At 39.2% G+C, this 22,778-nt stretch overlaps 4 protein-coding genes across 5 annotated transcripts; 2 read left to right on the top strand and 2 right to left on the bottom strand.

Annotated features, from left to right (window-relative positions):
• Positions 1–62: 62 nt before the first annotated feature.
• On the bottom strand, positions 63–5,292 carry LOC137737744 (uncharacterized). The gene is made up of 6 exons (XM_068477296.1): positions 3,859–5,292; positions 1,918–1,973; positions 1,604–1,834; positions 1,022–1,313; positions 637–833; positions 63–517 (listed from the first exon to the last, which is right to left on the bottom strand). Exons 1-6 carry the CDS (start codon positions 5,047–5,049, stop codon positions 364–366), a joined length of 2,121 nt encoding a protein of 706 aa, XP_068333397.1. The 5' UTR covers positions 5,050–5,292; the 3' UTR covers positions 63–363.
• Positions 5,293–6,067: 775 nt separating this feature from the next.
• Positions 6,068–8,690, top strand: LOC137738113 (phytosulfokine receptor 1-like). Its single transcript, XM_068477728.1, has one exon. The coding sequence runs from the start codon at positions 6,297–6,299 to the stop codon at positions 8,349–8,351; it is 2,055 nt and encodes a 684-aa protein (XP_068333829.1). The 5' UTR covers positions 6,068–6,296; the 3' UTR covers positions 8,352–8,690.
• A 4,575-nt stretch (positions 8,691–13,265) lies between these two features.
• Positions 13,266–17,137, top strand: LOC137737202 (phytosulfokine receptor 1-like). 2 transcript variants are annotated; one of them, XM_068476613.1, is made up of 3 exons: positions 13,266–13,435; positions 13,538–15,442; positions 15,530–17,137. In XM_068476613.1, the coding sequence occupies exons 2-3, from the start codon at positions 13,672–13,674 to the stop codon at positions 16,735–16,737; spliced, it is 2,979 nt and encodes a 992-aa protein (XP_068332714.1). In that variant the 5' UTR covers positions 13,266–13,435; positions 13,538–13,671; the 3' UTR covers positions 16,738–17,137. The 2 variants fall into 2 exon arrangements, with proteins under 2 accessions (XP_068332714.1, XP_068332713.1); XM_068476612.1 differs by having other exon boundaries at positions 13,538–17,137.
• A 1,148-nt stretch (positions 17,138–18,285) lies between these two features.
• LOC137735900 (aldo-keto reductase family 4 member C10-like) lies at positions 18,286–22,737 on the bottom strand. The gene is made up of 5 exons (XM_068475252.1): positions 22,455–22,737; positions 21,427–21,520; positions 20,542–21,197; positions 19,374–19,628; positions 18,286–18,752 (listed from the first exon to the last, which is right to left on the bottom strand). Exons 3-5 carry the CDS (start codon positions 21,106–21,108, stop codon positions 18,492–18,494), a joined length of 1,083 nt encoding a protein of 360 aa, XP_068331353.1. The 5' UTR covers positions 21,109–21,197; positions 21,427–21,520; positions 22,455–22,737; the 3' UTR covers positions 18,286–18,491.
• Positions 22,738–22,778: the final 41 nt, after the last annotated feature.

The following is a 22,778-nucleotide window of genomic DNA, read 5'->3' as shown; positions in this document are numbered from 1 at the left end:
TGATTGTTGTGTGACATGTTTGAAGGCATTATTTCATAATCATTCACCATTTGGCATTGCTAATTATATATAAAAAAAAAACTAGATTTTCATTGCATCCCAAAAAACTGAACTCATAACACAAGAAGAAATTTACAAGGGAAGTCTCGTCACATGCTTCAATTCCCTTCCCCCTCTCCTTCCTCACTCTCTCTTTCAATTTCTTCACGACGAATTCAAATCAACAAATCCTCTAATTCTTTTCTCAAAATTGAGGTATTATGTACAATAATACTTCCCTTGCCAATACAAGTATCTATATGTATGCGTCACCTGTGATAAGTTTCAGTTTTTAAACAACGGCACCTAACGGGTTTTCGAGGCTCAAGAGTTCATGGACCAATCGTAGTTCTGGTACACGATACTTATATGCCCTCCGTCACCCAAAAGATGTGTCAAAAGACCTGCTCTGGTTGCATCCAAGTAATTCAGGATCCACTTTAGAATTTCCTTTTCTTGTCCAAAGTCACCATTGAACCTGCACAAACGCGCGCACGCACGCGCACACACAATATTTGTTTCTCTTCAGCATTGTCTAACCATGACGGTTGCTTTTAGAACAACTAACGAAGGTTTAATAATGACTTCATCACTCACCATTTAATAATTTGGGTGAGGCTCACGGTCCTCTTCTCCAAGTTCACTTCCATTCCACCGCTCTTAAAGAACTCTCTAGCTGCAAATCTCAATTCAGCTTCAACTCCTTGGGGTGAGAAAAATCTTACCGTTGGGCTTGACCTTGTCCCGTTACAGAGTCCGAAGTGAATTAATGGATTCACCCTAGCACAAGCAAGCTGTATTATATCGGACGAAATGAAACTCAGTAATCTTTTCAGACAATGAGAAAGTGTATTCAAACAAAATAACACGTATGTATGACTAAAATGCAAGTGGAGGAAGCTTTTATCCAGAACTGTTCTATCGTCCAAGGATTAGGGAAGGGAGAAGGCAGAAGAATCAGAGACTAATAAAAGTTGTTCACCTCTGTTCGCTTGTCTCCAGCTCCAAAGGCCTTGACCAAGGAATAAGGAGGTCTGCGGTTGTTTCTGAGGATCCCATTTTCGATGGCGCTGAGGGAATAAGGATGGCCACCGACCAAATACTGGAAGTCGGAAAAGAAGGATCTCCTTTCGATTACTCCTTGTGGACGTCCTATCTTGATAACTGCATGGATGACCATGGCATTGTAGAGGTTCAAAAAGAAGGCTAGCCTCTCATCTTTTGAGAGTTCAAAAAGGTTTACTCGGTGTAGTTCTTGAACCAAATTTATGTACCTGCATTGAAGAGAGGAAGGAATTTACTTAAAACAAAGTTACATGACTAACAACGCAGATTACGATAAATGTATCAATAATTTGTTATAGTTTTCAGTAAAGTAAACTAGAAAATTGGTGAAATTGATGCCAATCAAAGTATTTCGTTCAAACAGGAAGCCACTTCATCATATTTCAATTCTTAGGAATATGCAATGTAAAGCAAGAAACAACAAATTGGTGAAACTTTCGGCATATAAATGCTTATCTAATTGAGTGAAAGTGCTAACTGCAATGTTGACTGATCCTACCTTCGGAACTCCTCACTGTTGCTAATGCCGATGTAATCAAGATGGCGCCTGTCATCTGAGGCATAGGACTCGAGTATGGCAGACATGATCTTGGTGAGCCTTTGGCCAACTTTCGCTGCAGGCTTTGGTTCACAATCATTTATGGATCCCCGGAAATTAAAGCATTTGGGAATAAATGGTTCGTGCTCAAGGAAACGATAAAAATGGTTTCCATCCTCGAAATCATTTTCCCTACACAAACACAAAAGGGTTATTATGGATGAAACTATGCCAGTTTCTTTAGTTTTCAGTTGGTTCGACAGGTATTTTCTTACCCAAAGACATGATGAACAAAGTGCTTCCTGGCAAGCTGCCTTCCAATCTCAACTGCCTGCATATGTTGTATACAAATTATTAACATCCACAATCTTGACAGACAATTCTTTTTTTTTTTAAACATCTGTTTAATACCTCACGTGTAATCTAAAGTTTGGACTGAAAAGACTCGAGCACTGTTTCATCTGTTAAATTTGACCAACTAAAATGCAAAATTAACAGAATTTCAACAAAATACAATTAAAAAAAGAGACTACTTAATAATTATTATACGTCATAATTGAAACAAGAGTGTTGAGAACTCGGTCCAATTCCTATCAATTTATGAAACAAGGTCGGCTGACGCAACGTTTGAAATTCCTCCATACCCAAAATGTGGAAAAAGGACTTGGGGGCCATGTCAAAAACGTTACGCGTTTACTCTTTTCATAAATCATGGCATGAGTTATGCATGCCCTCGGGGTGGGAAGGAGCCAAATATCTGACTGAAGTTTGTAATGCGTGATTTGACATCTAAGGGGACCCCTTCAAAGTTCAAACATATCTTAATAGCTGCACCAGATCCAACACAACCTTTCTTGTTTTTTAAGGAATCATTTCAAGGAGGATTTGTATGGCTCGTTACACATTAAGTGCTAATAATACAAAAATATGTATTGATTTTTCTTCATATATTCTTGTATTATAGACGCAAAATGTTATCGTAATTGTGTACCCCCTTATACAAGTTGCTCTCTAGCCGTTGGCTACAAAACCAGTCATACAAAAGGCATATAGGCCTTCATAAAAAACATGGTCCACCAGCTCTCAGTCTCAACTACTTGTCCTTCCACAATTTATGACCTAATTTTCCACTACTATCTTACTCAAAAAATTCCAAGCTGCAACTGAAATTTCCTCTCACATTAATATATTTATCGTCACGTGAATTCGAAACACAAAAATTGCTCTTACATAGGTAAAATTGAATGCAAAGGAAAGAGCGTCAGAAAAATAAACTCAAGAGAGTGGACCTAGTGAAAAGCTCCTTACAATAATGATATTGTGGATGCCATAATTGTCTTCAATGAATATAACATGTGATGCAAGCTTTTCATTCAAATTAGTATAAAAATTACCAAATTCAATGATAAATGTAGCTACAAACTAAGCATTAAAATATAAGAAGTAGGTTTGTATCGGTAACCCATATTATTCTTGAGCAAATAGAATAATAATTAGTTTTAAATTTAATTAGTCGATGATTTTTATGGTAACTTTGTATCTATTAAGTTTAATGTAACCATACTCCACCGCCATGGTCGTCATTATTAATGTTAGCTATGGTAGTGAGAAAGACGCCAAAGCAAAGTAGGAGACAATCACAAAATTATTATTATTTAAGTATTAGTTAACATGTTTATTTTTTGTTGATAATGCATCGCAAAATATTTAGATATAATCTACAAAATTAAATGTAATGCTAACTATATTAAATTTGTAAATCAAATTTTGTAAACTAAATAATATGGAAATTGATAACTGAATATTACTTAAATGATGATAAACATTTTTATTTCTTATTTACGACACATCATTCAGTTTGCAAATTTAATCTTGTATTACTAAAAGTCTAAAATATTAATCCACTTAAAACTAATATTTTATTAATATTTCGTACTTAACAACGGCCAAAAACTCGCTGAATATTTAGCGGTTACTCATATTTTATTAGCGCGTAATCAGTAAACTGCGGCTGGTTAGCGGTTCGATCCGCAGCAGCCGAGCAACTAAATTTAAATGCTGCGCGGCACACTGTAACCAAATGATCCCGCGGAGTTTAATTCAAACAAGCGGACAAGAAATCGCGAGTCAAGCGGTTACGGTGGCTCGAGACACAGAGAATAACAGTAAAAATAACAGTTGTGGAAATTTGGGAGGGGGGAAGAGGGGGTCCGTACCTTTCGACGCCCACAGTCCAAGTGCTGAATGATGACCTCCACCATCTCGCTCCCGGCGAAGCAGTTCTTGACGATCTTCATCTTCATCAGACGGTCCTGAATCGGCAACTTCAGCCGCAACACCCTAACTATCCCGATCATCTGGTCCGTGCACTCCTCCTCATCCAAATCGTCGAATCCGTAAACCGGCGGCGCAGGCGCCTCGTCGGGACATTTCGAACTGAGCATCTCCTCCAACCGCTGGTCAAATCCGCCGCTGTTCCTCAGCGAGTTGAGCGCCACTAGTCCTCCGAACAGCTTCTCGTTGAAGAAAATCTGAGGTACAGACGAGCTACCCGTCCTCTCCACCAGCTCCTTCTGGCGATTGGGATACACGTCGATGTTGATCTCCACGAATTTCAGCCCCTTCTCTCTCAGAAACCTCCGCACCGCCGTGCAGTCCCTGCAATTCGACCGGGAGAAGAAGCTGATTCGACCTTTCAGCGCCTCTTGTCCCTGTGGCTGCTGGTAATCGTCAGACTCGCTCTTGAGCTTGACCGTCACTTTCAGGCCGGAGAGATTGAACTCCGTCACGTCTTTCGATTTCAGATCTTCTTCTCCGTTGCTATTGGGGCGCTGGTCCTTCAGCGACGACAGCCGCCTCACGAACGCCGCCGAGAAATTGCTGCTTCGCTCCCGGATGAGCTTCCCGATCGCCGGCACGTCGACGCCGAATTTCTGGTTATTCGAAGGGTCGTCGTTTGGAGAATCCGGAGGCGACGAGTAAATCCCGGGCGGCGCCTCCGGCTTCGGGAGGTGCGCGTGAGGACGGAAGATCCCTTCCGCTGCTGTAGCGGGCATCTCAACGGCTAATTGCACGTGCTCGGATTTTTGTGGAGAAACCGTTTGAAACTCGTCCGACTTTTCTGTTATCGAGGTGGGCGAAACGTCGTCGTCCCGTTCTTCCAGGTCACCATTTCCATTTGCATTTGGAATCTCAATTTCCGAAAAGCCATCTCCCTCTTCCTCCTCGTGATCTTTTTGCTTCGGTATACCGTTGGAGACAGAATTTGAACGATTTATTAATTTCTCGGGCTTTCTGGGACTTTCCGGGAAAACCCCATTGGCCGGCATGCCGTTTAACTTTCCGGCGGGTTTACAAACTCTGACCTCAACGACATTGTTCCCGATTCCATTGGTGGAAAAATCCATTTATTTCCTTCTTCTCGAGGAAATGCAAGATTTTTCTGTTTTTGGAAAAGGAAAACTGGGAACCCTAAGACTAAGAGGAGGAGGGGAGAGAGAGAGACAGAAACGAGGAGGAGGGAGAAGGAGAGTTGACAAAAAGGGAAGCGAAGAAAGCAAAGGAAAAATGGGTTAGAGAGAGTTTTTGTTTGTTGGAGAGGGAACGTTGAATTCGGAGAGGTTTTATGGAGGAAATGGGCAGAGGTTTATGGAATCTCATTTATTTCATTTATTTATTTTCTACATACAACAAGAGGTCAAATACGTGAGACATTTGGACTCTTTTGAGCCATATCCAATGGGTCGCCGGCCCAACCTAAAAAATATCATCGGCCCTATTTAAACCGCTATCTATGGGTTTCAATTCGTTTTCATTTACTATAATACCCTAGAACCTAGGAACGGCAGAAATTGTCAGAGAGACGGATAACCGTAGGTATCAGGGCGGTTGTTGTATTAGCCGGTGATTAAAATATCTACGAATGTCAATATTTTCTTCGAAATATCTGAAAAATTAAGGATCGATATGAAAAAAAAGGTGAAAATATATTCAGTATGTATCCACCATTTCCCCTCCCCCCTCTATTTTGTAACATTCATACCTGTCCTCAATTTTGTTTTCATGGAAGTAATGACGTAGGACAATGTAAAGAAGTGACATTAATAAATTAGGGCCAAGTCTTCTCTAATTTCCATGGAGCGAGGTTTGTACACGGCGATAAACAATAACTATGGAGTTGACTTTTCGTGTCCGTTTGAAAGTGATTATGAGAGGACCAGCCAAGTTTTCTCTGATTTCTAAGCAAGGTTTGTACACGGCAAATAGATAGAGAATAACTATTAAGGTTGATCTTTAGTGTTTGTTTTGAAATGTTTCTGAGAGGGACATAATCACTTATAGTTATAGATTGAAGCACATGAGAGATATTTCTCTATAAAATCACCCTTGGTGTGCTTTTTCCTATAAGTGATTATGATCCTTCCAATCACTTCCAAACAAAGTCCTTTGATTGGGTGAAAAATCCGTAAATTTCTTTGATTTGTGATTTTATAGTCCACGATTCATGATCTATTGAAGTCCACAAAGTATGAATTATAGTCCACTCAAAGTAATTCCAAATCTCTGAAGTTAGTGATAGAAAGCCTGTCTGGCTTCTCTCTCTCTCTCTCTCTCTCGTGGGTGTGTTGAGAAGTTGACTCTGTGTTCCTGTGATATGGGTGCTCAGGATTTCTGGGTGGTGATTGTTCTTGCCTTTTGCTTCCAAGCTCAAATCTTGGGCTCTCAAAACTTGACATGCGATCCCAATGATATGAAAGCATTGGAGGATTTCATGTCAAATTTAACAACTGTGATCGAGGGGTGGGGAAACAGTTTCTCATCTGATTGCTGTAAATGGGAAGGCATCACTTGCAACTCTTCATCCTTTCGAGTGGTTAAGTTGGAGCTTCCAAGTAAAAGACTAGCAGGCAATCTCTCTGCATCTTTAGGCACTTTGGACCAGCTTAGAACCCTCAATCTCTCTCAGAATTACCTCAAAGGCTCCCTTCCAATTGCACTCTTCCGTTTGCGAAATTTAGAGCTCTTAGACTTGAGCTTTAATGGCTTTTCCGAACCCATTCATTTCAGCATTGATTTACCTTCAATCCAGTTCCTTGACATTTCTCATAACCTTTTGAATGGTTCCCTTCCTGGCAGCATGTGTGACAGCAATTCTACTCAACTTCGGGTACTCAACGTGGCCGCTAACTACTTCTCTGGCAATCTTCCGCCAGGTTTTGGCAATTGTACTTCCTTGGAGGACCTTGACCTGAGCACGAATTATCTTACAGGCACAGGTGATGGTATATTCAAAGGCTTATTGCGGCTGCGAAAGCTAACCCAATTGAGCATTCAAGACAACAAGTTTGCCAGGGCACTTAGCGAAGAATTCGGTAACCTCATTAACCTTGTTCGTTTGGATATCTCAAGTAATGAGTTTTCAGGAAATATCCCAGATGTTTTCTACAGCCTTGAGAAATTACATTATTTTTTAGCTCATTCGAATAGGTTTGATGGTCAGATACCCCCTTCCTTGTCGAGTTCCTCGACCATCTCTTTGCTTAATTTGAGAAACAATTCATTGCAAAGCACAGTTGATCTTAATTGTTCAGCAATGACTAGTTTGACCTCTCTTGATCTCGGTTCCAATCGATTTGATGGGCCTATTCCCTCCCATCTTCCTTCTTGTCAACGTTTGAATAACATAAATCTTGCCCGGAACAACTTTCGTGGCCAAGTACCAGAAAGCTTCAAGAACTTCCATAGCGTCTCTTACCTCTCACTTTCGAATACCAGCATTTCTAACATATCTTCCGCCTTTAGAATTCTACAGCAGTGCCAGAACCTAACTACTCTGGTTCTAACTTTGAACTTCCGCGGTGAAGAATTTCCTGCTGATCCGACCCTTCATTTTGAAAAGTTGAAGGTTCTTATTATTGCAAACTGTAGGCTCACAGGTGTAATACCTGAGTGGTTGAGTACTAGCAGCAGATTGCAGTTGTTGGATATATCGTGGAACCAATTGCAAGGAACAATTCCAGTCTGGTTTGGCAATTTTAGCAGTATTTTCTACTTGGACATGTCAAATAATTCGCTTACGGGTGAAATCCCTAGAAGCTTAACTGGACTACCGAGCCTCATTAGTGGGAGGATCTCCCTTGAGGAACCTTCCCCTGATTTCCCTTTGGTCATGAAGAGGAATGCAAGTGCCCGAGGATTGCAATACAATCAAGTGTGGAGCTTTCCACCGACGCTGGAACTAAGTAACAATAATCTTAGCGGACCAGTCTGGCCAGAGTTTGGGAAACTGAAATTGCTTCATGTTTTGGATCTCAAGTTCAACAGTCTAGTAGGATCGATTCCGAGTAGTTTATCTGGCATGTCCAACTTAGAGACTCTGGATTTGTCTCATAACAAGCTTTCGGGGACAATCCCGCCTTTGCTGATCAATCTCAACTTCTTGTCCAAGTTTAGTGTTGCAGACAATCAGTTATACGGGGTGATCCCTGCAGGAGGTCAGTTTTTGACCTTCTCAAGTTCAAGCTTTGAAGGGAACAGTCTTTCCGGATACGATGCTTCCCCTTGTCCAGCAGGACTGGATGCTCCTCTGGGAACATGGTTCGGGAAATCGAGCAAGGATTATACAGGAGTTATTGGCGGAGTCGGTGTTGGATTTGTATTTGGAATTGCATGTTTCATTGGAATAGATAGGTACGTCTGGACTTTTTAAGGAGATTACATCCTACATCCTTCCTTTTATTTTATTTGTATTTGGAATAGCATGTACATTTACGTTCGTGGCCTAATGTATAGAGTATTAGCTTGTGGTTGTGTAAGTGAGAGAGATTCCAGCACCGGCATATTCATATGCAGCGACACTCGCACACGAATGGTGGGAGGTGCCACATACAAACATTTGTGTGGAAGAACTTCTCCCAAGTGATGAAGGTGGATTCCTTTGAATGTAACAAAAGAAAAGCATATGAAATGTAAGGGTTGCAAATTAGATAACACTTGGCTCAGGGACCATGCCTGAAGAGCTCTGCAGTTTACCCACTTACACATGCCTAAAGACCATGCCCGGAGAGCTCCAAATTATGGACAGAGGTCCTCTCAGGTTCTCATTATCTAGAGTACAAAAGGTAGGAAATTCGGATCACATAAGTTGAATTTGACAGTCCTTATTGACTCAATTTCCAGACCCACTTCACACAAATCAAGGGCCCTAGTCACTCTTTCTCTCTCTTGAATTGTTCGAATTTTCTAGTCTTAACTCCTAAGACTCCAAACAGTGAGATTCAACGAGAATCCAAATTCGCCACCACAAAGGAAATATGAGGCCCGATCGTCGAACCAACTAACCGATACGACCTATACACGAAGGCCTTGGGCTAATTGCGACCTAGGAACTATACCGCGAGGCCCATATTATACCCAAGGGCGAAAGCCGAAAACACTGCTTGAAAGTGAGTAGTGACCACGTGATGTTTTGCTTGTTAATTAATAGGACGATGAGATAATCTAATAAATTATATTGCTCCCGTTGAAAATCTAATTAGACATTTACTCTTGGCACAAAAAGTATTAAAGCATAACATGATTTGGAGCGTCTGCTACTTCTTTTTTTATGTGAGTAGGTTGCTTTATTCACCTTTAAAAGATAATACAAAGAATAGTACAAAACTTTACATACTAGCGGAAGGCGCACTGCGACTTCCAGTTTCGCAACAGGCACTGAAGAATCTGGAAAGAAGAGACAAATACCACCAAATACTCCCTAGGCATACCAAAAAAAATGAGGGGAGAAGAGGAAACACCTTCCCGCTTAAAAGTTACAAAACTGGAGAACATAGTAGTCCGTTACTACCCACGAGGGAGTACCATAACAGGCGATGGAGGAGGCATGTATAGTTGGGACCAACTTATAAAGCGCACCCTCCAATTGGTTATAGCTGCAGCGGCATGGGCTGCTTATTATTCATTATTGAAGCATGTAATGTAATCCACTATTAACCCACTCATTATTTCTCTAAATGCGATTAATTAACATCATTCGATCAATCTTAAGACTTGGATTTCACGAAACATACGATTAATTTTCTCTTTTATTATTTGTGTAGTGCGTACTTATGTGGATGATGACGCAGGGTTCGCATTCTCTCCGCAAGTCAATTATATATGTCCATACCACTATTAATGACCATGATCTCTCACGACAATAGCAAGCAATAGGTTTCATCCCAAAACAAAATAATGAATTAAAAATTTTGCAGACGTTCTGTTGGCAGTAGGCACACAATTTAACGAAACGCCACGTGTCATTTTGCCATATGTATCACGTGTAATGAGTCGATTTGGAGTAAGTCTACAAGACTAGTGAAAAACAATTGTTAGATGAAGTAAGATTCACTTCCCTTCAAATATGAGTGAAAGAAAAAAAAAGAAGATTTGGAGGAGAGAAATCCTACTCCTTGTACAGGCTCAACTTTCTCACAAAAAGTATATGAGTTTGTTGGTTGAAACTTGTAGGTACTTAAATTAGTAGTAGCACCACCATGAGGAGGACTGGAGGATGATCCCACAGAAAAAGGGTAGACATGCCACGAATTATCAATATACATTGTCCAATCTAGGGTTGGAAATTAATTAATTATTTGGGAGGAGGATGTTGGTATTAGGGTTGAAGAGAGAAGGTCTAATTCAACACAAACAGGTACACTTATACGTACACAGGCCTTTTAAGGGAAAAGATCCTCATATTTAAAAAAAAAAAAAAAAAAGATACTCCTCTTGATTATTAGATTTGACTTTAATGAAATTCTGTGGTTGAAATTAAATCACAAGCCACAAAATCTCAACCATAGGATTTCATTAAAGTCAAATCTAACTGTCAATAGGATGTTCCTATTTTTTTTTAAAATGGGGATCCATTCCCTTAAAGGCTTCCTATACATACATGTTGTATAAATTGAGCGCATAGCTAGCCAGATGACTTTTCATAGAAGCCATTTTTACACTAAATTATTTGAAATATAGAAAAGTGATTTCAAACTGAAGAAAGTTGGATTTCACTATATAACCAATTAGCAAAATAGAGTGTAGTCCAACATCACATATAAGGTCTTTCTCTTGTTAATGTGAAACTCATTCTCGACACTCTCCTTCACTTGTGGAAAATTTCTAAGCCTAATACATGAACAACACAACTCGGATGATGTGCAGCGCTTACGCCCGTTGGACTTCACTTGTGAGACAACTTACTCTTATACTATAAAAAAAAAAAGTTAAATTCCACTATAAAACTAATTGGCAATTAAATAGCGACGTCATCTTTCATTCTGCCTTGTGTTAGAGCAATTTTGTTAACCGAAAATACGTACTCTACATGCATGCATCCTCAATCGACATACTCTACTTGCAGCATGAAATATCAGTTTTGGGCAGTACAGCTCTTTCCACTTTTGTGTGTGAATTGAAATTACGATAAGATGACATTACATATGAGACAGACACATGTGACCAGTTGTGAATTGGACATATAATACATGTGACATCTATCATCATTCACAAGATCTATCATGCATGCGTCTTCCTAAGGATAAAAAGGTTCGAATTTCCTTTTTCAAAGAGCTATAATTTATTTGTATTTTCTGTGCTTATTTATTTGAGCCATAATTTCACAGGATCGATCTGCATTTGTCTACTCAATTGTTACGGTTGAAGTTTTGATGTTTATTAGAACATAGTGTCTTTAATTTTTTTGAGCTTAATTAAATGCATGCACAACAGTGACAAAGTTAAGATTTCATGTGTGTGAGGGCCTCTCACATGCATAGTTAAGTTGAACGCAAAACATGAGAAATTTGAGTAATTTGCATAAAAATTGAAAGACGCTAAATTCAATAGAGAGATTGAAAAAACATTGCACAAACTTAGAAACCCGATTATGAGCTAAAAAGTAAAGTTTAAAATATAAGTTAAAGCCAAAAAAAAAAGTTTATTAAATAAGAAGTGGAAATGAAGACTGTACTGCAATAAGAGGGATGAAAAGAAAAATAAAGCTAATCTAAAACGAAAAAGAATTTAAATTAAGTACAAACTTAAATTTTAAAGGTAAACTAATATTTAATATGCAACAACAACATCCGTTAAAGTAGCATGATAAAATGGCAAAATGGGTCACAGATCATTTTGATCCCTTGTTGTTGGCTCCGCCCTGCCCCACAAGATCTGCACAAATTATTCCCCCAACCTTCCCTATATGGTCCAACCCTGCTGTTCATATTTGACCCTTGTGAGTTTTTAGTGACGTTGTTTTTTTATTTGTTTGAAGATAAGCGTTTGAGATTTCAGACATGCATGCATATTTGACTATTCTGAGTCCCACAGACTTTTATAAATAAATTATGTGTAAATATTTATATTACTGAATAATAGGGACCACAAATTCAGTAAAATAAAAATAAATAATCTAAAATATATTGGAAATCCAGAAGAAGGAGTCTTGAACTGCGGTCGGTCCACGGCGATTCGATTTCTTCATACTTGGGATCAAACATGCATGGTTTGACAATCCATGGAGTTCAAACCTCTAGTTTATACAAACTAAAAACCTCCATCGTTCACCTAACCTTAAGAAGAATATTAATAAAAACATATGCGGTGGCGGATTTGGAACCCTGTCATTGAGGGATTTCGTGGTAAGGGTAAATTTTTTTAGATAAAAACATAGTGTTGCCGACATATGTTAGTAGACATTACATCGAATATTTGATGGACACAAAAGAAACCTATACCCAACGTTTGAAGAGTGCTCATAAGACATTCACGTGTATATTTCTCAAACTCTGAATGATCTTGAAACCACGTTGATCCCAATATACGTACTTGTTTGAAAATTGAACCCTTAATCCTACTAATTCAACTATCATGTTACTTTCAGCCTGTACGTATCTCTTAACTCTTATTACAACTCATACCACATTCTTTGGTGTAAGTCAAGGATGGTTTCAGTTTCAATCTTATTCCTAAAATTTGCCGACTTGCTCTCGAATGTCAAATTGTACAAGCTGAACGTTTGACCATTGTTGAAAATCCATTTATTAATTTTGTAGAGAAAATCATTTTCCCGAATCTCCATCTTTGACTTTGGTTTCGTTTATTATATATTTCAACTTGAGACCACTACTAAAAAAAATTCCCCTTTTAAAAACACGGTTTTAGTGTCCTTGAATAAATCGGATAGAATTATTTTAATGATATGGAGCAAAAATAAATTTAAAGCAAAATTACATAAAACTCAAAATTAAAATAAAATAAAATATCTAAGTGCAAATGTAGCGACCAACTCGTTGACTCTCTATCCTCTACTTTCGCTGTTGAAATTTTTTTCAATATGCTGAAAACACAATTCAGTACAATAAATATCATAATAAATCAGTTAAATTTTATTTTTTCAAATTTCTAAATGATCGTATTATAACACCTGAGTAGACCAGATGTACTAAAAATCTCTCATCGCTGTCCGTAGCCAAACCTACTTTCATTGCAATTGACCGGCTTTTACCGGTAACAACTTTATTCTTTCACATAAGATTATAAATACTGTCTGAAAAATAGAAGAATCCTCGCTCGCAGCCGTAAATTGAAGAGAGAAAAATCGGCGAGGAGAAGAAGAACCGCAACTGAAAAAAAAAAAACATACAAAACATGAAAACTTTGATTCATTCCTTCAATTGATTCATACCAGAAACCATGTTTCTTTGAAGTCAAAAGGCTCAAAAGCAAATCCATTGCTCTCTCTTTATCTGTCAGGTTCGTCTTTTCACTCTCTCTTTTTATTACGTTTCTGCTTTATTTCTTTGAATTTTGATTAATTTTCGTTTTGTTTTCTTGTATTTTTGCTTCATTTCTCAGACATTATGTTTGATACAAGAAAACCCACCTCAGAAAGTTTGGTTCTTGGCAAGGGTTTTGCTGCTACTGCTACTTGATTGTACATTCTCTCTCCTCTCTCTCTCTCTCTCTTCCAGAGGGTGTGTTTCTGTGAAATGGGTGTTCAAGATTTCTGGGTTTTCATTTTTGTTGTTGGGTTTTGCTTACAAGCTCGGGTTTCGAGCTCTCAAAACCTGACATGCAATCCAAACGATTTGAAGGCACTGGAGGATTTCATGAACGGTATAGATTCTATGATTGATGGGTGGGGTAGCAATTTCTCACCTGATTGCTGCAAATGGGCAGGCATCACTTGCAATTCTTCTTCCTCTCTCGGATTAAACGATTCCATTGATACTTATAGAGTGGTTAAGTTGGAGCTTCCAAAGAGAAGGCTAGTGGGAAATCTCTCTGCATCTTTAGGCACTTTGGACCAGCTTAGAACCCTCAATCTCTCTCAAAATTTCCTCAAACACTCGCTTCCAATTTCACTTTTCCATTTGCCGAATTTAGAGTTCTTAGACTTGAGCTCTAATGATTTTTCCGGCCCCATTCCTTTCGATATCGAATTGCCTTCAATCCAGTTCCTTGAAATTTCACAAAACTTTTTGAATGGTACCCTTCCGGCTAGCATCTGTGACAAGTCTACTCAGCTTCGAGCACTGAAGTTGGCTGTGAACTACTTCTCTGGTAACCTCCCACCAGGTCTTGGCAATTGTACTTCCTTGGAGGACCTCTGTCTAGGCATGAATAATTTCAATGGCGGTGTGCCCGAAGGTCTATTTCGTCTGCGAAACCTAACCCAGTTGAACATTCAAGATAACAAGCTTTCCGGGGTGCTCAGCGAAGAATTCAGTAACCTCATTAATCTTGTTCGTTTGGATATCTCAACTAATGAATTTTCAGGAACCATCCCAGATGTTTTCCACAGCCTTGGAAGATTACAGAATCTTGTACTTCATTCAAATCGGTTTGGTGGTCGGATACCCCCTTCCTTGTCGAGTTCCTCGACCATCTCTTTGCTTAATTTGAGAAACAATTCATTGCAGGGCACAATTGATCTTAATTGTTCGGCAATGACTAATTTGACCTCTCTTGATCTCGGTTCCAATCAGTTTGATGGGCCTATTCCCTCCAATCTTCCCTCTTGTCGACATTTGAATAATGTCAATCTTGCCCGTAACAACCTCACAGGCGAAATACCAGAAAGCTTCAAGAGTTTCCCTAGCCTCTCTTACCTCTCGCTGTCAAATTCCAGCCTTTCCAATATCTCTTCTGCCTTACAAATTTTACAGCAGTGCCAGAACCTGACTACTTTGGTTCTCACCTTGAACTTCCGTGGCGAAGAATTTCCTGCTGATCCGACCCTTCATTTTGAAAAGTTGAAGGTTCTTATTATTGCAAACTGTAGGCTCACAGGTGTAATACCTCAATGGTTGAGTACTAGCAGCAGATTGCAATTGTTGGATATATCGTGGAACCAATTGCAAGGAACAATTCCAGTCTGGTTTGGCAATTTTAGCAGTCTTTTCTACTTGGACCTGTCGAATAATTCTTTTACGGGGGAAATCCCTAGAAGCTTAACTGGACTACCGAGCCTCATTAGTGGGAGGATCTCCATTGAGGAACCTTCCCCTGATTTCCCTATGTTCATGAAGAGGAATGTAAGTGCACGAGGGTTGCAGTACAATCAAGTGTGGAGCTTTCCACCGACGCTGGAACTTAGTAACAATAATCTTAGCGGACCAATCTGGCCAGAGTTTGGGAAACTGAAATTGCTTCATGTTTTGGATCTGAAGTGCAACAATCTCTCAGGACCAATACCGAGTACTTTATCTGGTATGACCAGCTTAGAGACTCTGGATTTGTCTCATAACAAGCTTTCAGGTACAATCCCGCCTTCGTTGGTTAAGCTTAGCTTCTTGTCCAAGTTTAATGTTGCGGACAATCAGTTGTACGGGGTGATCCCTACAGGAGTTCAGTTTGGGACCTTCCCAAATTCAAGCTTTGAAGGGAATAATCTTTGCGGCGACCATGCGTCCCCATGTTCATCAAAGAAGCATTATCCTCTTGGGAATACCAGCAAATCAAGAAAAAATAGAGGAGTTATTGTTGGTATAGCTGTCGGAATTGTATTTGGAACAGCACTTGTTCTTGCGCTCATGTACACAATTTTGGTGCGGGTACATAGCCGGAGAGAGGTTGATCCTGAAAGAGAGGACCACGATACCAACGAGAAGGATTTGGAAGAATCCGGGTCAAAACTAGTGGTTCTGTTCCAAAACAAGGATGCCAATAAAGAGCTCTCTATTGATGACCTTCTACAATCTACCAACAATTTCGACCAAGCAAATATCATCGGTTGTGGGGGTTTTGGTCTGGTTTACAAGGCCAGCCTTCCTGATGGTAAGAAGGTTGCTATCAAGCGGCTTTCTGGTGACTGTGGCCAGATGGACAGAGAATTCCGTGCTGAAGTTGAAACCTTGTCTAGAGCTCAGCATCCAAATCTTGTACATCTTCAGGGGTATTGTAAGTATAAAAGTGACAGGCTTTTGATATATTCTTACATGGAGAATGGTAGTCTAGATTACTGGTTACATGAGAAAATTGATGGTCCGACCTCTCTAGATTGGAATGCGAGGCTTCAGATTGCTCAAGGGGCGGCGAGAGGGCTTGCTTATTTGCACCAGTCATGCGAGCCCCACATCCTTCATCGGGATATAAAGTCAAGCAACATCCTTTTGGATGGGAATTTTAAAGCGCACTTAGCGGATTTTGGTCTTGCAAGGCTGATAGATCCGTATGATACTCAGGTAACAACTGATCTTGTTGGGACATTAGGCTACATCCCTCCTGAGTACGGCCAAGCCTCTGTTGCTACTTACAAGGGCGATGTGTACAGTTTCGGGGTTGTTCTTTTGGAGCTGCTCACTGGAAGAAGGCCGATGGATATGTGCAAGCCAAAAGGAAGTCGGGATTTGATCTCGTGGGCATTTCAGATGAAGAGGGAAAAGAGGGAAAGCGAGGTGTTTGATCCTTTCATTTGTGACAAGCAGCACGATGAGGAACTCTTGTGTGTTTTTGAGATTGCATGCCTCTGTTTAAGCGGATGCCCGAAAGTGAGGCCTTCAACGCAGCAGCTAGTTTCGTGGCTCGACAACATCAACACCAAGAAAGTCTAGCATTGTTTTCAGATAATGAAGCCAGGGAAACCCTGGTTGTACAGCAAAGATATCTTACTTGTATAAGAAGTTGTATCTCCTGATCTATAAATTGTTGTTTTTGCATTCTCAAAGTTGGTTTTTGTTGTGAACGTGTATCCTCGACATAAATGGTTTCGTATTGTCGCTGTGCGGCATGAGTAACAGCAACGGTTGTAAGGATTTGCATCTCAGTTTTAGATTTTGAAGAGATGAATGTATAAAATAAAGGTTCCGAGTCTTTTGTGTTGTGGTTAGTTCATATTTTTCAGAGGTTGATGTTCTTTATTGTCGAGAGTATGAATTCCACATCGAGTAAAAAATGGACCTTGCATGTACTTGTAAGTAATTGAGCTACTCTCCGTATTGTCAGTTGGTTTTATTATGGATTTTCAACTTTCTTTACTTTATCAGAGTAGGTTGTCTCATGTGTGAAGTCCAATATACCTCAACTTTATTAAAATACCTTCCTTTTGTGTTCAGTGAATTGACTTTACTGAGTGCATAGGCTGTGCGGGATTGTTTCTATACGAAACACTTGTGTTCACATGCGCCTTTACCTAATAGTGCTTTTATATCAACACGTAAAAAAGAACATAACAGGTGCTTCTCTAGATAAGCGATTTTGTAACTACAAGCCGACCCCAAAATTTTATGTCAAACGTAGTAGAAAGTGATTTTGGTTTTCCAAACGTACTTTTAGTGCTTGCAGAAGCAATAACATTTAGAATTCAAACAAAACATAGGAAAACTAATGAAAATGACTTGAAAATTTTGAGTTTTAATGTTAAGGATAAAATAAAGGGTAAAATGAATGATACCAAGATTGATTTTTTAGTGTAAAAATATGATTTTTCGTTAAAATAAACAGTACCGTAAACTTTTCGTTAAAGTTTTCTAAAAACATTTGTCCACCGTTTGAAATTGTTGGACGTGGCCGATTGACAATTGCACATCGTGCATTTTCCCAAATCCGTTCACATCGACATCAATTTATGCAAGAAAAGTCTACAAAACCACCAATTTTAGTCTCTATTAAATTTGGTGTTAGTCAGAAAGGAGGACGGTAGCGGAGATGGACCAAATCTTGTTCCATCTCGCTTGCATTTTGAGTTTTAGTTTTGACTAGAAACCTAAAAGTAAGCAGCATCTCTCACGTTCACATACATGATGTTCAATTCATTTTCGCCATGAGCATGATGGCTGCAAGTCTATTCCGTCGGCGGCGATTCAGAACACCATTTTCTTCATTCTCAAGAAAATAACGTACAAGTCGAAGTTGGTGAGCAAGACCAATAATGTCAGTTATGATCGAGTGTGATTTGAGAAATTTGTCTACATGAATATTCTCATGGGCATGGCTGTAGATAAAACCACAAAACAATACCAAGGCGCACAATCGGTGGCCTGCGAATGCGAGCTTTCATTCACGAGAGGAAGAACGTCATAGAATGACCAAAAGACCACGACACATCGAAATCTGATTTCATAGATACATGTCAAAGAACAACAAAATAAAAGAAGAAGAGATTGAATCACTCATGTTTGTTGAAAACAGAAGTAATATTTGGCACTTGAATTGATAATGTCTGTTCGACTTTCTACTAAGCATCCACAAACAAGAAATCTTGCAAACAATGGGCACACATATTATAAGATGATCACTTCTTTGAACAAAAATGGCACATTGTATGAGGAGGAGGACGAGGAGGAGGATACTATTATCTATCGGCGTATCAGGCATTGGATTCCATGTCATCTTCCATCTCATGCACAGCTTGAAGTGGACCACTTCCAGACATAAACCCACTCTTCGAAAGATTATTCAAAGGACCATTTCCAAACAAGCATACCTGGGGCTCGATCTGGTTCAAGCGGTTCCACTCATCATCTGATAGAGACCAACTGAAGATGTCTATGTTTTTTCTAATCCTATCAGGCTTCAGACTACAAGGCAGCACACTGGTTCCTCTTTGCAGCCCCCAACGCAAAATAACCTGAAACAGATACCAATGTGTTACTAAAATCATAAGCACAAATGAATAAGACACTGGTTTCCATCCCTAACATAACCATGCTTGCAGAATCTAAAGATGGAAAGTAAAATGTTGAAAAACGCCAATCACAAAATACTGGCTCATGTGTAGTGCAAATCACTAGCGAAACTATAACTTCCAAACACGTACAGACCTCACCTCATTTCTAAACATAAATGTGCCACGACTAGATTAAGATAGCATATCACTGGAGGACCAAGCATAACAAGTTACCAACACCAGGATAATCTCTCTCTTTAAATAAGTATTTTTGTGTAGTTTCTGTTTAGCGTATAACATTCCTTAGTACATTAACAATAGCAAATATAGCATAAAGTTACTGGTGGGGTGAAGAAGACCGAAGAGAAACTAATGTTGATTCAGTATATGATTGTGGTCTTAATTCAATGAGGGAACCACTCCAGACCTTTCGGACTTTGGGAAAATTTATAGAAGCCTACTCTGATATGGGTCTTGAAATCACAATGATCTGCAAATTATGTTGGTACCTCCATTTCTGGTACATAGCTTGGATGACATGAATAGTATGGAGAGAAAAAAGGACTGTGGAATGTAAGGTACCTGCTCAGGTGTTTTTCTGTGTCGGTCTGCTATCTCTGCAACTGTTGATATTTTCAGCATAGGACCATGCACAGACCTTGACCTCCTGAATGATATGCGAGGAGTTCCAGGTTCATCTTCCCCACCTGAACTGCTATCAGATGGTCCAGGAGTAGAAGTTGGGACTCCTAAGGGTGTGTGAGCAGACACATGAATACCTTTCAATTGACAGAACTTTACAAGTTCATCTTGCCTCCAAAAGGGGTGCAACTCCACCTAAAAATTCAATCATAAATCAATTAAGCAACCTGAATTATGTGATAATATCATAGATTGAGCAGCTTCAAGACCAGACCATAACAACCTAGATTGAAATAATGATGATGTGAGAATAATTAAAATCTAGCAAAGATGAACGTCGAAATCCAGCCACTATAGAAAAGAGTTGGGAAATGTGATAATAACATTAGAGCAATCTGCACCAAGTTTGATATATAATTGGTTTCCAATGTCAAAATTGAATCAGAAAGAAAGTCATGAGAGGTGTTAGTCCTACAAATCAGTCTCTTTTCAATAAAATTAGATTCAAGTTCAGCTAGTTTTGGAGCACAAATGCAGTGCAGTGAAAATATTTATTAACATATCAAAGATCGGTGAAAGGGAAAAATTAAGTCTTTAAGTTCGTTTTTTCGAGCCAGACTGTGCTAGTAGGCCAATTCTCAACACAACTCAAATGATGATTTTCTGCACTTCACATTACAATGTATACCCAAGCAGGACCTAAATGGGCTGCTCCAATACAGGTTATGTTATGCAATTTTGTTATATTACTGCATGTTCCTTCACGTTGCATTGAATTCCACCGTTCAACACTTACAAATTACCATGTGAACCAAAAAAATGGAGAAATTGCATGAGACGATTCGTTCATGCTGGTAGATTGTAGCAAAATAGTTGCTGAAAAGCCAACTTATCCAATGAATTTCCTCATCAAAATGGTACTAGATTAAACCACTTGTCTACTCTAACATATTAGGCCCATGGATCAACATTGTAATCAAAGAAGCAGCAGAAAAGGAAAAAACAGATGGAAGTCCATTGCATCATTCAAACAATATGAACTACTTATAAAGGACAAATTCTGATGCTGAGCTGTTAAAAATAGCAAGAATGATCTACGAAATCCAACCTGATTGACAGCGGGTACAATCTTTGCAAATTTAAGCAATTGTTTGATTTGCGAAACACTGAAATTGCTGACCCCAATAGCCCTCACCAGACCCATCTCAACCAGACCTTCCATAGCTTTCCATGCTTTCTTCGACCGATTCAAGAATTGCCTATACTCGCTCCCAGACTTTGAAGGCGGATCAGTAGCATCACCAAATGCTGAGCTATCAGGCCAATGCATCAAATATAGATCCAAATACGAAACTCCAAGATTCTTAAGAGAATCTCGAACATAATTCTCAATTTTATTGAGAGAATTCATTGTGCAGTAGAGCTTAGAAGTCAAGAAAACGTCTTCCCTCTTCAGTGAACCCCTAAATGCTTCAGCTAATGCTTCCCCAACTTCGATCTCATTACCATAAAGATGTGCACAATCTATATGGCGGTAACCCACCGATAACGCCGTTTTTACGGCTTGAACACAAAGGTCTCCGCCACTCTGCCATGTCCCAAGTCCAATGGCAGGAATTCTATCCCCTGTGTTTAACACAAGGTAATTTCCCGGTGTTCCAAACTTTCCCTTCATCCCTCAAGTTTCAAAGGGTAGATTCTAAACAGCCCAGCAATCCAAATTACCCAGAGTGCAGGAATCAAATCGAAATTCCAACAATTCAGCTATATTAACAGGTGAAATATGAGCACCAAACAAACTACTACGAACCCAAAATCTCAGAAACGGGAACAAAGTATGCAAATCAAACAGAAAACCAATTAACAAACACCAAAAGCTGAGAAACCCAACTCGCAGAAACTCAAAAGAACAATTCCAGTCCAAAAAGATTGCAACTTTGACTACAAAAATTCCCCACAATCTGTTTGTCAAAAGGTCTGAAAGAGAGCTCACCACGACAAGAAGCGAAGGAAAAAGCCAATGCTGAAGCTAACAACCAAATCCTTTTGCTTTGGAAACAAATAGAAGCGTGCCACAACTGTGACGGCTGAAGTAGATACGAACATATTCAATCAAAGGGTCATGGTCAACAACGGCAGCACAGAGAGAGAGAGAGAGAAAGAGGAAAGGGAAGCCCACAAAACACAAAACAGAAGGCTTAGCTTAGCTGTAATATCAATCTTATTCCATGAGAAAATGCAAAAGGACAAACATTGCTCTCTGTCTCTAATTATATAATTAATACTAAATTAATTGTCTTTTTCTAATAAAACTACTATTAGAGGAACGAGAATCCTACTTTGCGAGGATCTCAGAAATCTTCAAATTGTTTTCGTTCATCTATATTGTGCTGCCAATTTTCGTCAGTTACTGTTTATGTTTAATTTTTAATAAAAAATTTAAAATAATTTATGATCGCACGATATATGAGAAACAGACACAATTTAAATTTTTTCAGATCCTCACAAAAAAGATCCAGAGAGGATCATCATTCCTACTAGAGAAAAGGTTAGAGAGAAAGATGGGGTTTAGGGATATAAAATTCAATGTTTTACCCAACTAACTTAGAATCCCTCCTCCAGATCCACCCATCACCTATAAAAGGAAAGCTGTGCCAAAATATAACGGTAAAAGCAAACTGCATCTTGTTTCACTTTTGGGTTCGGATTCTTGTACTCCAACTTTGACTCTACGCCTTCGGTCGGTTTTATTCATCATTCATTTACGTAATGATGGATAGACGAATCATGAAAGTTGAAGTTTAGCTACAAGGATAACTCACTGATTAAGTACTCGTAGGGTGAAATTTCACCCTACGAGTGTTTAAACTACTGACATGTTTATTATTTCGGATTCTAACTTCGAATAGAAGTAGAATGGAATCAAGGTAAACATGAGTCATTGTAACACGATAAATCATAGTAAGAGTAAGTTAAGAGTAAGAAGGCATAGGAGAAAGCTTAGCTTCAAGAATAACTCACTGATTAAGCACTCGTAGGGTGAAATTTTCCGGCTTTGGGAATCAAACTCCAACTTTCGGTCCAAAATTGAAACTCAAAACATGGGAAGAACAGAGCAGGCGAATGAGCAAAGACCACCGCCAAATTAGGGACGGCGGAACTAACAAAGAGTATGAGCCAGCATGACTTAACCCTGCCAAGTTCCAAAGCTTTTTAAGATCTTAAAAAGAATTTGCTATGGGTCAGCGCAGTCACTCTAGCCAATGTGGTTAAGCCCACGAGTAATAGGGCTACAAGTTTCAGTAATCTCATTAAGTGCCCTTAAACAGGAACCTAAGTTGGAAA

Source organism: Pyrus communis, chromosome 6 (genome assembly GCF_963583255.1).
Source record: "Pyrus communis chromosome 6, drPyrComm1.1, whole genome shotgun sequence".
In the NCBI taxonomy this organism is placed as follows: Eukaryota; Viridiplantae; Streptophyta; class Magnoliopsida; order Rosales; family Rosaceae; genus Pyrus; species Pyrus communis.
This window is presented reverse-complemented; position numbering and strand designations above follow the sequence as displayed.